Here is a 15,148-nt window from a genome sequence, read left to right on the forward strand (position 1 = left end):
TTTCTGGGCACCGTGTCACGATACAGACTGTCGTGACACGGTGCAGTCTGCCGTCAGACGGTAGACAGCCCCGTGTCACGGTACTGTTCACCGTAGCGCGGCAGAACATGCCGTGACACGGTGCGCAGTTCCTGGTCAGTTTTGTGATTTTTCCAAATTTTAACCGATTTTAGATCCGTACTAATTACCATGTGAGAATAAGAACCCTCGGTCATGGGTTAAACAAAAAGACCAAACACATGAGGGTTAGAACCAAACAACCACATAGAATTTAGGCACGATGATGTAAAAACAGTTCGCAACCTAGAGTCAAGATCTATGTTCAACTATTGGTCAAGCTTTGGGTGTCAGAAGGGTACCATGGTTAAGAGTTTGGACGCGTTAGCAAGGCAGCCTCCCTTGAGGGTGTATGCCAACGGGCGGCTCCGCGAGTTCGTGATGAAATCGAACTCGACTCCATGGTTTGGGTGGATTTAATAACTCGGATAAACCCTTATTGCCATGAGGGTTTTTGGGTCGATAGAGCTTAAATCCCCTGGGGCTAAGACGCATGTAGAACACATACGTTTGTTCAGAAAAATCGAAGGAAGTTGACTGTGAGAAAAGAAAATAAGCCACCGGACTGATTTTAGGTCTGCCGTGACACGGCAGACTCTGCCGTGACACGGCAGTCAGAAAATCTGACTGGTGCCCTGTTTGCTTTTGCGCGCAACCAAGTTATCCAATTTTTCCTACGGGACAGACCTGAATGCGACGTTAAAACGTCGATGCAGATGCAAAAATACAAAATTAATCACAGGAATATTTTTTCAAGAATCTTTCAAGTCTCATCCACTCATCTTAATTAAATACAGATCACTCAAATCGATAAATAATTAAGAATCCTCCCCAGTGGAGTCGCCAAATTATAGGCGTCATTCGAAGTGCGCCTACGTTAAAAGCATGTGGTGAATATGCTTGGCACTCATAGGAAGTGGGAATTGACATTACGATTAGGGACAACGATTAGGGACAAATAAAGTAGGGAGCCACCAACAAGTATTTAAGGAACTTGTAAACCGTTCACGGATCATAAAAGGCAACCACGAATAAGGGACAATGATAGGCAACTACGATTGACCCGTGAAGGTTACACCCCATTCATAATCCATGAGATTACTAACTCCATATGGTTCGGAACCACGAAAGGAGGATCGGGGATGATGGTACGAAGTGAGTCATGGAGTCACATTCGCCCGTATTGGCCTCTACTCGATTCTTATATTGAAAAGCATTCTTGTGATCTCAAAGGCATACAAACAATAATTCAATTCGCTCCAAACTATTTTTAACTAAATTGGTTTAAGATTAATGCACACATAATTCTAAAATTTGGTGATCACTTCAATTAATAATAAGATTAAAAGGAACCTAAACCGGTTGTCCAAATTATCTTATTAGGCGTGATTTTCAATTACATATTCCCTTAAACATGCAATATGGTGATCAATAAAAATAATAGAATCAACATTAATACCAATTTAATCACAATCCCAACAACATAAAATTGTTAGAAAACATAATAATGATAATAAAAGAGCATGATCCTTACTTTGAATCTGTTTGCTTGCAACTACAAAATAATAAACGAGTTAGTAACTTCAAGGAAATAATAAAACAATAACTAAATTAAATTAAATAAAATAAGGTTGATTTTGGGGCCAAACCCTCAAACGATTCTACCTTTCACGCCTTGGCTAATGTTTAGATTAATAGCATAGAAGAGAGAAAATAAGAATAATAAAATTCTGCTTGCCCCGTACATCAGAAATGAGGGGGTCAGACTGTACCGTGACGCGGTCACTTCCAGTACATTTTTCCGTCTAAATTCATTTTTAACCTAATTTCTTTCGGCTTTTTAAGTTCCGATTGATAATTTCGGGCTTTTTTCTGACTTTTATTATTCGGGCTAAAATAAGAAAATAATAAAATAAAAATAAATAAAATGTTTGGGCCAAAAATAAATAATAAAATAAAAAGGTTTGGGCTTAAAATTAATTAATAAGCTTGGGCTAAAATTAAAACTATGCTTTTACCAAACATCAAGACTAATCCATGGACCTTTCAAAAGTTTGAATTTTGTAAAATACGATTTTTTAAGCACTCTCGGGATTAAATATTAAACCCGACCAATAGTGGCGGTGAAAGGTTATTTATCATCGGGTTTGGTTTTGGGGAGACATTTTTAGGTGTCTACTCATAGGCTCACTCCCATTGACACACCATGCATCCGAAACCACCTGTTTACATTCCTCCCGAGACAACCGCAAAGCTTCAAAGCGAAAGATTTTCTCATGCTTCTTGTTCAGTTCTTCCTCCCCAAATTTCAGTAAAATTGGAGCATGATCGGAGTAACATAAGGGAAAATGTAACACCTCCGAATATGGAAACATAGCACACCACCCACCATTAGCAACATATTGATCAAGACGCTCTCGCACCAAGGTTTCCATCGAAACACCTCTCTGCCAAGTATGAATATTGCCTTCAAATCCAAGATCACGACACACACTGTCATCCAAGGCCTCACGGAAAGCATCTATTGTCGTTCCCCCGAACCGTCCCACCTTCCTTCTCATGCATCCCAAGAATTTCATTAAAGTCCCCAAACATCAATTGAGGTAGAGTGGATGAAGCACTTAGGCTTCTCAAGAGATCCCAAGTAAGATGTTTATTAGAAACCTCCGGCCACCCATAAATTCCCACCGCTCTCCAAATTGGTACATTATGCCTATCAATCACCTCACCATCAATGTGATGAGCTGAAAACAACCGTACATTTACAGCCATATCTCTCCACCACAACCCCAAACCACTATAACACCCCTCACTACTAATACATAACCCATTAGAAAAACCGCATCTATTTCTAATAAGTTCAAGTCTTTGTGAATCAATTTTTGTTTCCATTAAGAAAACAATGTTTGTCCGATCCCTCCAACATAAATCTTGGAGGGCATTCACACGCAATGGGTTGCCAAGCCCATTGCAGTTCCATACTAAAGTTTTCATTGTTGTTTGCGGGGTTGGGTCAAGCCAACCTCCGCTACTTTATCATCATGAGCACACACCTTTGTCACATTATCAACCTTCATAATAGTAGTATTCGACCCCTCCTCCCATATACCAGCCCCACTCCCTTGCTGACTCCCCTCATACATCCTCCCCCCATTCCCATCACTCGGAACAACCATTACCTCTTCACTCACACCCTCACTAAGCATATTATTTCCCTGCTCTAGTGTCGTAATCTGCCCCCCTTATTATGATCCCCATCGATCTCCACACTAGTCTCGATACTACCCCCTTTTATCTCCTTTTCCTTGTGAATATGCTTAGTGACAAAAGTAAGCTTCTTCGCCGCCTTTAAGAGAAATAGCTCCTCTGTATCATTCTTTTTTCCCCTCATTGGTGATGCTTTCAACCATGTTCCCCATCCTTGCCCCCTGTTTTGCATATCCTCCGGTATATTAATGCAATCCTTCTTGCTATGCCCCATGACACCACACATAAAGCAGAAGAACGGAAGGCGTTCATATTTCAATCCTATCTTCACAACACCCTCCCTGTTTCTCACATTCTGGATTCTGCGAAGGGGCTTACTCACATCAAGCATCACCCTCACACGCCTGTTTTTCCCAATCCCCAAATCATCATCCTCGACTTCAATAACCTCGCCAATTTTCTCAGCAATTGCTGTAACATGTGCATTAGACCGGTAATTAAAAGGCAAGTTCTCTAATAAAACCCAGAAGGGAGAATGGGTAAGATTCACATCAGTTGGTTGTTCATCGGCCGAGATGGTGTTCAAGATCAATAGGCTTTGTTCAAAGCACCATGGTCGCCCTAACATCACCTTCTCCATATCCTTCCAATGAAAGAATTGGAACACGAACCGATTCGTTCCTAATCCTCTACTAATCACTTTCCCCTTCATCACCCAAGATTGTAACATTGTGCGTTTGAAAGCCACCAAATTAACCCCTCTATCAGTCAATAATTTTCCAACTAAAATCAATGAAACCCTAGCATCCTGTTCGCTAGAATTCACTGCACCAAGTTCGACAATCTCGCTTTCCTCCTCTTCCATGTTTAGGTTAGAGTATTTTTCGATTAGTTCATCAGCCATAGTGGCCGAAGATCACCACTAGCAACGGTGGTAGATCGCCCTTTCTCACAAGGTAGTTCGCCCTTTCTTTGGAGGGAGTAAGATATATATATATATATATATATATATATATATATATATATATATATATATATATATATATATATATATATATATATATATATATATATATTTATTTATTTATTTGAATTTTCTACTCATAGTCACAATTTTTTCCCTACAATATTTGTGTGAAAGGAGGTCAGCCGCGTAGGTTGAATTCTCAAGTTCTCAACCGATAATATCAAGGTTCTACAATTACAACAGCTTTTGCCAAATCACAGTCCCGTCGTACCATTCCTACACCAAACAGAAACTCCCACCTTATTTTAAATTGGTAAAAAAATAAAATCAAAAAAATAATGTACTTGTAGTAATTAAATGGTATTGGTACCTTAAGCATCATTTATAAAAACCTGTATAATAGTCAAACCAAAAATCTCTTTTATCTTTACCATCACATCCTCTCATCTTACATTCTTACGTACACATAGCATAAATACTCTCAACCACCCTTTTTCATTCACTAATATTACAACTCTATTAAAAATATATATAAAAATCTATATCTACATTTTTGCACCCTTCTTCAACACACTTTCTCAACCCCAAATTCACAAATTAAACACAAAAAATTCATAAATACTCAAAAACCCATCATTATTACCTAAACACATGTTCTCCCTAACTAATAGATTTCAATTAAGATGAACTATTTCTCAGACGATTTCGAATCAAAGAGCAATAGTAGTTCCTACTCAATGACAGGTAGTGAGTTTATCCACACATCACCTGAAAATTTTTCCCTTTTAAAACCACATCGTTCATCCGATTCTGCCTTCGAAGCCATCATCTCGGCTTCTACGGCAGCCAACAACCGTCCTTTAACCTTTAACGACTTCAAACTCATTCGCAAAGTCGGTGCTGGGGATATAAGCACTGTATACTTGTGCCAACTTCGGTCCGATAAATCGTGCCAATATGCAATGAAGGTGGTGGATCGAGAGATGCTCGCAATCAAGAATAAAACACAAAGAGCGGAAATGGAAAAGAAAATACTCAAGTTGCTTGATCATCCATTTTTGCCTACGTTATACGCTCAGTTTGACGCTTCTCATTTTTCTTGCATTGTTATGGAGTATTGCTCTGGTGGTGACTTGCACTCGCTCCGTCATAGCCTCCCTTACCACCGTTTTCCTCTCTCTTCCGCAAGGTACGGAATACATAATAATTTTTAGCATCATTTTTATATTTGGGAACTTTTTTATATCCATCTATCTTTTATCTGTTATTCCGTTCCGTATTTATTGTTTAAACATACAATCAATATCCGAAAATATATATACCCTCGAATAGTGATTGACCGGTGTGATTTCACTTTTTTTTTTTTTTGACGAGTTGTGATTTCACTTAATTCTACAATAATACGGTGTAATGAAGAAAAAAAGTCAGTGCAAATTTTTTTTTTTTAAAGTTTTATTAAGATATTTTTGAGGTGAATTTGTAATTTTAAAAATTTGTGGAATGTATGGATTAAATAATTACTCGTAATTAATAATAATGATGTTTTTTTCTATAAAGCTGCAAAATTCAGGATTATTTTATTGGTAGAAATTTCTGAAATTATAAATCCACAGAGATATTGCAATTACTGTCTGATGATGAGATGACGATGAATTTCATTTTTAAATTATTATTTTTTTGTTTTTTAATTTAATTTTTTCTTGGGACCAGAACTGTTGTTTGTATATGGAGACAAGAGTATTCAGATGTTTTTCATCTGTTGATGCTATGTCTGCTGTTTTGGCAATATTCTGATTTCAAAAAATAATTTTAAGTTTTTTTTTTTCTTTGTTTATATGAAAATAAATTATCTTAGGATTATAAATGAAAGATTTTACTCCGATTTGGAGTCTGCCACTAGCCAGATGATATTATATGGAAACAAGTAGTTCCTTGTGAATTTTCTTCTTTGGTTTAGTTCTTAAGTCAATTTTCTTCAATATGTGTTGATTTTCTTCCTCTTTTATGTTATGTTTGACTGTCATTTTTCTGTTTCTGTCATCAAATATGGGTTTGGACGGCAGAGTGTAAGTTTACTTATTTTCCATGATGAAGGAGATTTTACCTCAAAACCATATAGCAATGAGGAATAAAAGGGAAGTGTAGTTGTAAAGAATTTCCACATTGAAAGAATTTAAGAGTTACCACCACAATATAAGGCTAAGGGAGTAAGGGGTTACTGTCCTGATTGTCCTATGGTTTTGAGGTGAAACTTCCTTAATATTGTAAAGTGGTGGACTTACACTCTCTAGTAACTGGTGCTGCTTAAATGCGTAATTGATGATATGGTATCAGAGTCAGGCCCACAATCTCACGATTGGGCCTTAATGGCTAAAGTATATTGGGCCAAAAATTATGGACAACTTATTCCTGTATATATATAAAAAAAAGAACAAAAGAAAAAGAAATGAAATATTTATTGAAATTTAATTGAACTTTTTTTTTTGTTGTAAATTAACCTTAGCTTAGGTATATGTTGCTCTAAATAACCTTATTCTGGAGTACAAATTATTGAATTTAGTTTACTTAAACTTATTATTTTTCTGTCAAAAAAAAATTATTTTATCTTAAAAGTAAGTTAAAATAAGATGAACATTGCTACATATTTAATTTAAATATAATGTAATGGTATTATGAATGTATTAACTTTAGTAACTTTAAAATTATTACCTTATTAAGATTTTAAATGTTTACTCTTGACTTAACTCCCTCCAGAGTCCAGACCACTCTCTTCTACATACTGTTAGAAAAAGTACTACAAATAAGTACTACTACTATGTCACTTTTACATTTTGTTATCTCCTTTCGTCTATAAATGCATAGCAACCTTGGTAATGCTAAAGTGGTATACTAGTATAAAAGAGTTAAGGCTCTTAGTCTCGTTCATTTCATTTTATTTTTGTTGAATTTAAATTATTTTTATTGAAACAAAATTATATTTGCCGAATTTAAATTATTTTTACTGAACTTAAATTAATTTTACTGAACTATAATTATTTTTGCTGAACTAAAATTAGTTTTACTGATTTATTATAATTCTTCTTTAAGAATACTGAATTTTACTGAACACAAATTAATGTTACTAAACTGAACTTATTTTTATTGAACTGAAATTATTTTTACTGAATATTTTTTTTAAAGTGAAGTAAACATAGCCTTATTTTATGATTGGAGGGTAAAATCTACCATCAGCATAGTTTGTTTAAAGTGTTATTCATTCCGTTCGTTCCTAAAAGAAGATTACTCTGTATATATGTTTGGTAGTTAACAAAGTTAATAAAAAGAATTAATGCTTAAATATCAAATATGTCAATGATTAAAACATTAAATTAATTTTAAAAACAGTAACATTTGTATTGAGAATATGTAAATATTTTTGTAGTTTACAAAATTTGTAAATAGGAATAGCAACACTAAAAGAATGCAAATATTTTAATAAATAGATGTGGTTGCATGATAAATTATTTTGGAAAAAATTTAAGAGTAACCATTAAAAGATAATGTAAAAAATAACAAATGTAACCCTCATAGAACAGAAAAGGTAACAGAGAATGGAATAAATAAATGACTTTTTAAATTAGGATCTTGCTAACGAATGCCGTCGGGACGTTGGATAAGCATTTAAAATATTGACTAAAATGGTATTAATTTGGGAAAGCATGACAAAATCACTCGTCGATCGGTGTAATTAATGTTTATTTTAAATCTTTCTACTTTTAACTAGCTTAATCAACGCCTCCGGAGCCAGGGCGTTGGATAAACATTTAAAATATTAACTAAAATTGTACTCCCTCTATCCCTTATTGATAGTCATTTTTGTCATTTTTGGTGACTCAAAATATTAGTCACATTTGTTTTTTTCAAGTACCATTAATATTATTTTTTTACCAAAATTCTCTAACATTTCCAAAAATATTTGTGCAAATTTAACGTTACCATGTAAATTTTACTTTTTCATGTACTTTAATTACTTTTTCTCTCTACTTTTTTGCATATCTAATGTAAATTTACTTTTTCAATGTACTTTCTTTAATTTTCTTAATTCCCGTGATTTTTTTTTCAAAAGTGACTATCAATCGGGGACGGAGGGAGTATTAATTTTGGAAAGCATAACAAAATCAATCATCAATCGGTGTAATTAATGTTCATTTTAAATCTTTCTACTTTTAGCTATCTTATCCAATGCCCCTGAGGGCGTTTGTTAGTTTTTGCCTTTAAATTATACGGAATAGATGTTTAGAAATTTTGTTTGTTGATGTTGTAAAATCAAGTGTTAATTAAATGAGTTTTGTTTTTTTCTCTAAAAATTTAATGAACTACTATATTTTTTTATCAATAGCAATAAATAAGCCAGAGTAATTAATAACGTCGACATTCCTCAAAGCTTGTTTTTATTAAGAATTGTCCTACCACCTTTCTTCGTCCCCTCTTAGCAAACAAAACGCGCAAATGATTGACATCCAAAAAATACTAAAACTTTGTTGCTATTCTCCACCCTTTATTTTTCACACTTTTGTTATGAAATGAAAAATCAAGTCATAATTATTAGTCAAAACTCAAAACCTATATAGTAGTGACGTTGTTGGGCATCTAAGTACCCATGTTTAATTATATTTTTCAAGCAAATTGGTTGGAAAACAAATGTTAATTTACACAATTTTTTATTTCAATCAGCTTAGATATCTAATTATTTGCTTTACAATATATATATATATATATATAATTTGATTTATGTGGTTCAATTTTGGCCACTTTAGGGCTTTTGGGGCTATGGAACCCTAACTTCTCACTTCTCAAAGGTCTAATATGCTAATAGGTTGAATTGACCCATGTGAAATTCAAACCCCATAAAGAAGTATATACGTGCCAAATAAAATACTCCCTTCATTACATATTACTCAAAATAAAGGGGTATAATTTGTAAGACATAAAATATTACTTTATTACGAATAATATGTAATGGAGGGAGTATATATTAGCTGACAAATGGTGACAGTTTATATATGTGAAAAACTGAAAACTTATTTCAAAGTATGTAACTATCTACGCATGTACTACCTCCATTACATATTAATTGCAAATTTGAGGTATTATTTGTGAGACATAAAATATTTCGAATTTGTAATTATTATGTAACGAAGGTAGTATGTATTGTATGTAACTATTTTTTTTAATAGCATTTCATTAATTAAAAGTCATACGCCATGTACAATAGAGATTCAACGTTAACAAAGACACAAAATATTAAATCAAATAAAATTTTCCTTCATAAAAACAACGATAGTCGAGTAGATCTTGCACTGAAGAACATCTTATGCTTATATCGCTGGAAAATACAGCCTTGTTAGAAAAACAATCTAATGATCATTTGTAGTCGTAGAGTTGTTTTTCCTTCTGATTCATCTGTCTGTATTCGAAAATTTGATAATTTTTTCACCAACGAAATAATTTCACGACAATTCATTAGATCTTATGTTATGGATTCAAAACTAAGAAACTTCTCCCTCAAGATAAATTTTGTCTTTCGAAAGAGGTCGAAAAATCCTTGTCTTTTGAAGGAAATCAAAAACCCTTTCTTGATCTTTCGAGGGAGAAAAATTCCTTGCAAAGGAGAAAGCATTACTATAAAATCTAAAAAAAATGTAAAGAAATAAGAATTGAGACTTTTTACCGTTAAAAATCGATGGAAGCCAATATTCAAGAATGGAGGGTAAGGTTTTTGCGAGAGGTTGGAATGAGTTTGAGAGTTTTTGTTTCTTATTATATCTTATTGTATGTAACTATGCATGTATATGTATAATACGATAGCCAATAAACTTCTTAAAACTTAGCATTATGAAAATTCAATTGTTAAAAAAAATACAAAGGTATAGTAGAGTAGACTAGTAGTGAAAGTGTTCGGAAATTGATTTTGGCTCACCATCATGTGAGGGCACATTTTTCTATGATCTTTTCTCATAGGGGTGTACCAAAATCAGTGCTTTTCTTACATAGGGGTGTACCAAAATCAGTGTTTTTCTCACATAGGGGTGTACCAAAATCAATTAAGGATGTGTCATTTGTCCCATTGAAATTCTAAATATAATTGATTTTCATCGAAACCACATGTATAATACAATACTCAGACTAGTCAATCTTTAAGATATTGTCGTTTTAAATTGAGATATTAACTTTAATCAAACACCACAAAGTAATAAAATAGACTGTATAATGTACTACGATATATATCCTGGGCCTGTTCTTTTCAAATTAATATCAATTCAATTTATTTCACTTCAGCTCCAATCAGTTCAGTTCAATTCAGTTTCTAATTTCCTTCTCTCATAAACAATTCATTTCACCTCTATTCAATTTAGTTGAGTTCTAATCAATTCAGTTAAGTTAAGTTGTTCTCAGTAAACTGGAACATACCCTTTGTTAACACTGAGTTGTTGTTATTTTTATTTTTATTTTATTTTATTATTATTATTACTCGTAACTAATGTTTCAATTTTTTATTTATTATTATTATTATTTTTTTTTTTTACTATAGACAATAGTTCCTTCTTGTGCAAGTTTATTGCATTGTTGCAAAGTTTTATTTACTCGGTGGAGTTTAAATTTTAAAATATAAACTCGGTGCAAACTCACTGAATTAGTTTGTTACATATATATATATATATATGGTTCAGGTTCTACGCAGCAGAAGTATTGGTAGCGTTGGAATATCTCCACATGCTTGGAATCATTTACAGAGACTTAAAACCCGAGAACGTTTTAGTCAGATCAGACGGTCACATCATGCTCTCTGATTTCGACCTCTCTCTATGCTCTGATTCCATCCCAGCTGTCCAATCCCCTCATTTTTCATCCCCATCCCATCATCCTACGGCTCACACTTCTCCACCCAACACTTCCCCCCAAAAAAACTCATGCACTTCAAGTTCAACTAACAACACCACTCCGTTATTTTCATGCATTCCTTATAACCGGCTGTTCCGGTCAAAGAAAATCCAAACCTTAAGCGGTAACCGACTCTTCGTAGCGGAGCCGGTTAACGCTAGGTCTTGCTCCTTCGTTGGGACCCATGAGTACATCGCTCCGGAAGTCGCTTCTGGTAATATTAGAATCGATTTGGTTATATTTGTTAATATTTTTTCTTTTTACAGAAATATTGTATCTTTGTCAATTTATCTTGTTAGGAATTTTAGTCGATTCTATTTTATATGGTGTATTTATATGTGATTGATATCAATACAAAAGACTACGCCGTAATCTCCGCATTTTTCTCCACTTTTACAGGTAATTCCCACGGAAACGCCGTTGATTGGTGGGCGTTTGGAGTTTTTCTGTACGAGATGATTTATGGACGGACCCCATTTGCTGAACCGTCAAACGCAGCCACGCTGCGTAACATACTGAAAAAGCCCTTGGTATTTCCAACACAATCTCCTACTTCCATGTCAGAGTCTCACGCACGTGACCTCATATCCGAGTTGTTGAAAAAAGATCTGACGAGTCGACTCGGATCGAGTCGTGGAGCGGCTGACGTCAAGACCCACCCGTTTTTCAAAGAATTGAATTTCGCGCTTGTGAGGTCGTTGACACCGCCAGCAGTCCCGGGGTTACGACAACAATGCCCGCCAGGTGCGACGTCGTTTAAGGGTAGAAAGGAATCAACGACGTTTGATTATTTTTGATGGAAAGGCTTTTTTAATGGTTGAGATTAACTCCACGTGGCTTGTCGGTCCCATTATATGTGGGGACAGTGACAGTCTGGTGGGGACAGTTGTATATTCGAGCTGTCTAATTTAATGAAGGAGAGAGAAAAAGATTTTTTTCCGAGAAATACATCATGTCTCACGTAGGTGGGTAAAATTAAATTAAAGTAGTTTATGATAATGTGGTAGGATAGGTTGAGGAAGGAATGTAGCTGCATACGTGCATGGCTGAAGCTAGGGCTGGAAAAAGCTGATCCGACCCAAACCCAACCCGAATTAAATGGGTTTTGAGGGAAATTTTCAACCCATTTATGTAATTAGGTCAACCCGAACCCGACCCGAAGTTAGACAGGTCGGGTTCAGGTTGGAAATCCCAACCTGAAACCAACCCGTCTAAACCCATTTAATTAATTGGGTCAGTTTCAGGTCGGGTCAACCGAAACCCAACCCGCCTAAACTTGTTTCCTAACCTATTTTTTCATCCTAATTTTTAAATATGGGCCAAGCCCAAACTATCTATTGAAACAAAATGAAAAAACCCTAAAAAAATTTCTTACCTCACGCCGTTTTCACTCCTCTTTCATTTTCATTCACTCTTTACTCATTCTCTCTCTCTCTCTCCTCTCTCTTGTTTTCAACTCTTTTCCATTGAAACTATTGATTGAAGCTCGTTAAATCTTCATCTGAACATTATCTTTACTTAATTTTGTTGTGTTTTTATACGTTTTTTTTCTTCAATTTATGTAATTTACATGTTATTATGTGTTTTGTTTCTTCAATTTCTTCAATTTACGTATTTTAATCTGATCGAAGTTTGTTTATTTATGAGTTTATTTTATGCTATTTTTTCATCACTTTGATTATGCGATTTTATTTGATTTTTTATCATCTATTTATGCGTTTTAATTTTATTTTTTCATGAGTTTATGAGAATATTTCAGCTTGTTTATGAGTTGATTTTTTCATCATGAGTTGAAAACTTGGTAGGCATGAATGTTGTTGGCTAATTATTGCATTTTTTGTGATTTATTTCTCTCTGCATTTGGCTTAATTATTTATTTAATTATTCTTAATGAACATATAGCTGACAAGCCTATTCCTCCTGAACCCATTGAACTTGCGAATCCGAATTAGATGATGAAGATACTAAACTATGGAGAATGCAGCATCACTTGTTTTGCTTTTATTGCTTAATTATTTATTTGATAATACCCAGCCAATTAAACATATTTAATTTTATTGTTGTATGATTGTATGAACTATATAACAACACTTATTATGGAATTATGTTTGCTTTGAATTTGTATTTTATGTTAGTTGAATGATATAGTTATATTTTAAAAAAATACAGGGTAAACAAATTACAAGGTTATTTAAATAAAAAATAAATAAATTAATTAAAAAACAGGTTTAGACGGGTCGGGTTCAGGTCAACCCGTTTAAAACCAGGTCGGGTTCAGGTTGACTTTTTTGACCTGTTTAAGTAAACAGGTCGGGTTCGGGTTGGGGGGTCCTGACCTGTTTATCTAAACAGGTCGACCTGAACCCGACCCGACCTGTTTCCCAGCCCTAGATGAAGCCATGCAGGAGCTACTTTTATTTTATTTTTTAAAAAATTATTAAAAATAATCTCTACTTTACGCTTAAAATATTTTCAACTATGGATTATTTTTATGAAAATTGAAAACTAATAATCATACTTTTGTGTTTTCTGTTCAAAATAACCACACTTTTAAAAATATGAAAACAATCTCACATTTAACTCCTATATTCTTAAAACATGCTTTTTGACGTACCTCCAGTTAAACAGGTGATTTTTTTAAAATTCTCTTCTTCAATCTTAAGTCTCTATTCTTCAAGCTTCTTCCATGGCCACCACCCCACAACCTTCATCCCTAGCCATCACCACACAACCTTCTATCATAGCCACCACCGCACAACTTTAATTACCACCTTGAAACCCCCCAATCCCTGAATCCAACCACCCCTTAACCAAAAACCCACTAACCCCTAAATCCTGCCACCCCTTACCCGAAAAGCGACCACCACAACTGCACCTAAACCCAACCACTTGCGAACCCCTTAAACCCAACCACCCACAAAACCCCTAAATTACCCACAAAACCCACCCCATTGAGCATCACCAACCCCAATATTAAACCCAAACCCAGAATAAAATTCAAAAGTAGAAAACAAAACTCAAACCTTGAAATCCCTAAAATGAAATCTTAAGCCCAAAACACTGACAAAAACCCAAACCTTAAAAGATCCGATGAAACCTTGATGGTGGAGGAGTCGATGACAAGGGATGAGCTGAAGAGGGTTATGGTGGGTAGGGAGGTCGGGATTGAGGTTGCAATGCAGGGAAATCGAGAAAGGGAAAGAGGTGGTGAGGTGGTGTCTGATGCGATGGTGGGGAGTTGTGAAGGTAAGATTATTATTATTTTTTAATTTAAAAAATTAAAATTGTACCAATCAAAAGGTGACACATGCAAGTCACCTTCTAAACAAGTTACTCCCTCTGTGTTTTAATAAGTGTTACAATTACCAAATTCGGTCATGTTTTAATAAGTGTTATACTTTTTTTTGGCAAAAAAACTACATTTTAATATTATATCTCTCTGCTTTCATGGTCCCCACCCAAACCCAATATTACTTTTTTATTATTTCCTTCCTCTCACATTCATTACTTTTCAATAAAATATTAACTCCACTATCTTTCTTTTACAATTTTTTAATATTCCAACTACCCCACTTAGCACTTATTTTATTTAGGTTAATTAAATTGTCTAAAACTATGTGCGGTCAAAATGTTAACACTTATTAAAACACGGAAGTGACAAAGGAAATAAACACGTCGTCAAATTGTCTATCCCTTAATGAAATACAATTTATAAAACCTAAACAAACCCAATACAAGTATAATGTAAGCAAAGGGTCGAACCACAAGGAGAAGTTAAACACCGTAATCACTACTAATCACTTAAGCTATCTCAGAACAAAGAGTGGGATCATCTAATAGATTAAACTAAGAGAAAATTTAATTTAAGACAATATAAAGAAAACACCAAGGGGAATGGGTAGATGTAAGCTTCACTTTAACATGAAATAGCATAGAAACAAATCGATAGTGAACTAAACTTGCATGAATATCGATATAGAAAAGTCCAATCTAGTC

The 15,148-nt window shown here is 34.3% G+C and overlaps 1 protein-coding gene across 1 annotated transcript; it reads left to right on the forward strand.

Moving 5' to 3' along the window:
• Nucleotides 1–4,355: 4,355 nt before the first annotated feature.
• On the forward strand, nt 4,356–12,098 carry LOC110685428 (protein kinase PINOID-like). Its single transcript, XM_021861957.1, has 3 exons — nt 4,356–5,420; nt 10,942–11,366; nt 11,552–12,098. Exons 1-3 carry the CDS (start codon nt 4,915–4,917, stop codon nt 11,947–11,949), a joined length of 1,329 nt encoding a protein of 442 aa, XP_021717649.1. The 5' UTR covers nt 4,356–4,914; the 3' UTR covers nt 11,950–12,098.
• Nucleotides 12,099–15,148: the final 3,050 nt, after the last annotated feature.

This window comes from Chenopodium quinoa, unplaced genomic scaffold (assembly GCF_001683475.1).
Source record: "Chenopodium quinoa cultivar QQ74 unplaced genomic scaffold, ASM168347v1, whole genome shotgun sequence".
NCBI classification, from domain to species: Eukaryota; Viridiplantae; Streptophyta; class Magnoliopsida; order Caryophyllales; family Amaranthaceae; genus Chenopodium; species Chenopodium quinoa.

What these genes read in the sequence shown, in the direction of transcription:
- LOC110685428 (XM_021861957.1), top strand. Translation starts at nt 4,915, where the DNA reads ATGAACTATTTCTCAGACGATTTCGAATCAAAGAGCAATAGTAGTTCC. An exon ending in TTTCCTCTCTCTTCCGCAAG is followed by an intron (nt 5,421 to 10,941) that starts GTACGGAATACA and finishes TATATGGTTCAG; the next exon opens with GTTCTACGCAGCAGAAGTAT. An exon ending in CGCTCCGGAAGTCGCTTCTG is followed by an intron (nt 11,367 to 11,551) that starts GTAATATTAGAA and finishes CCACTTTTACAG; the next exon opens with GTAATTCCCACGGAAACGCC.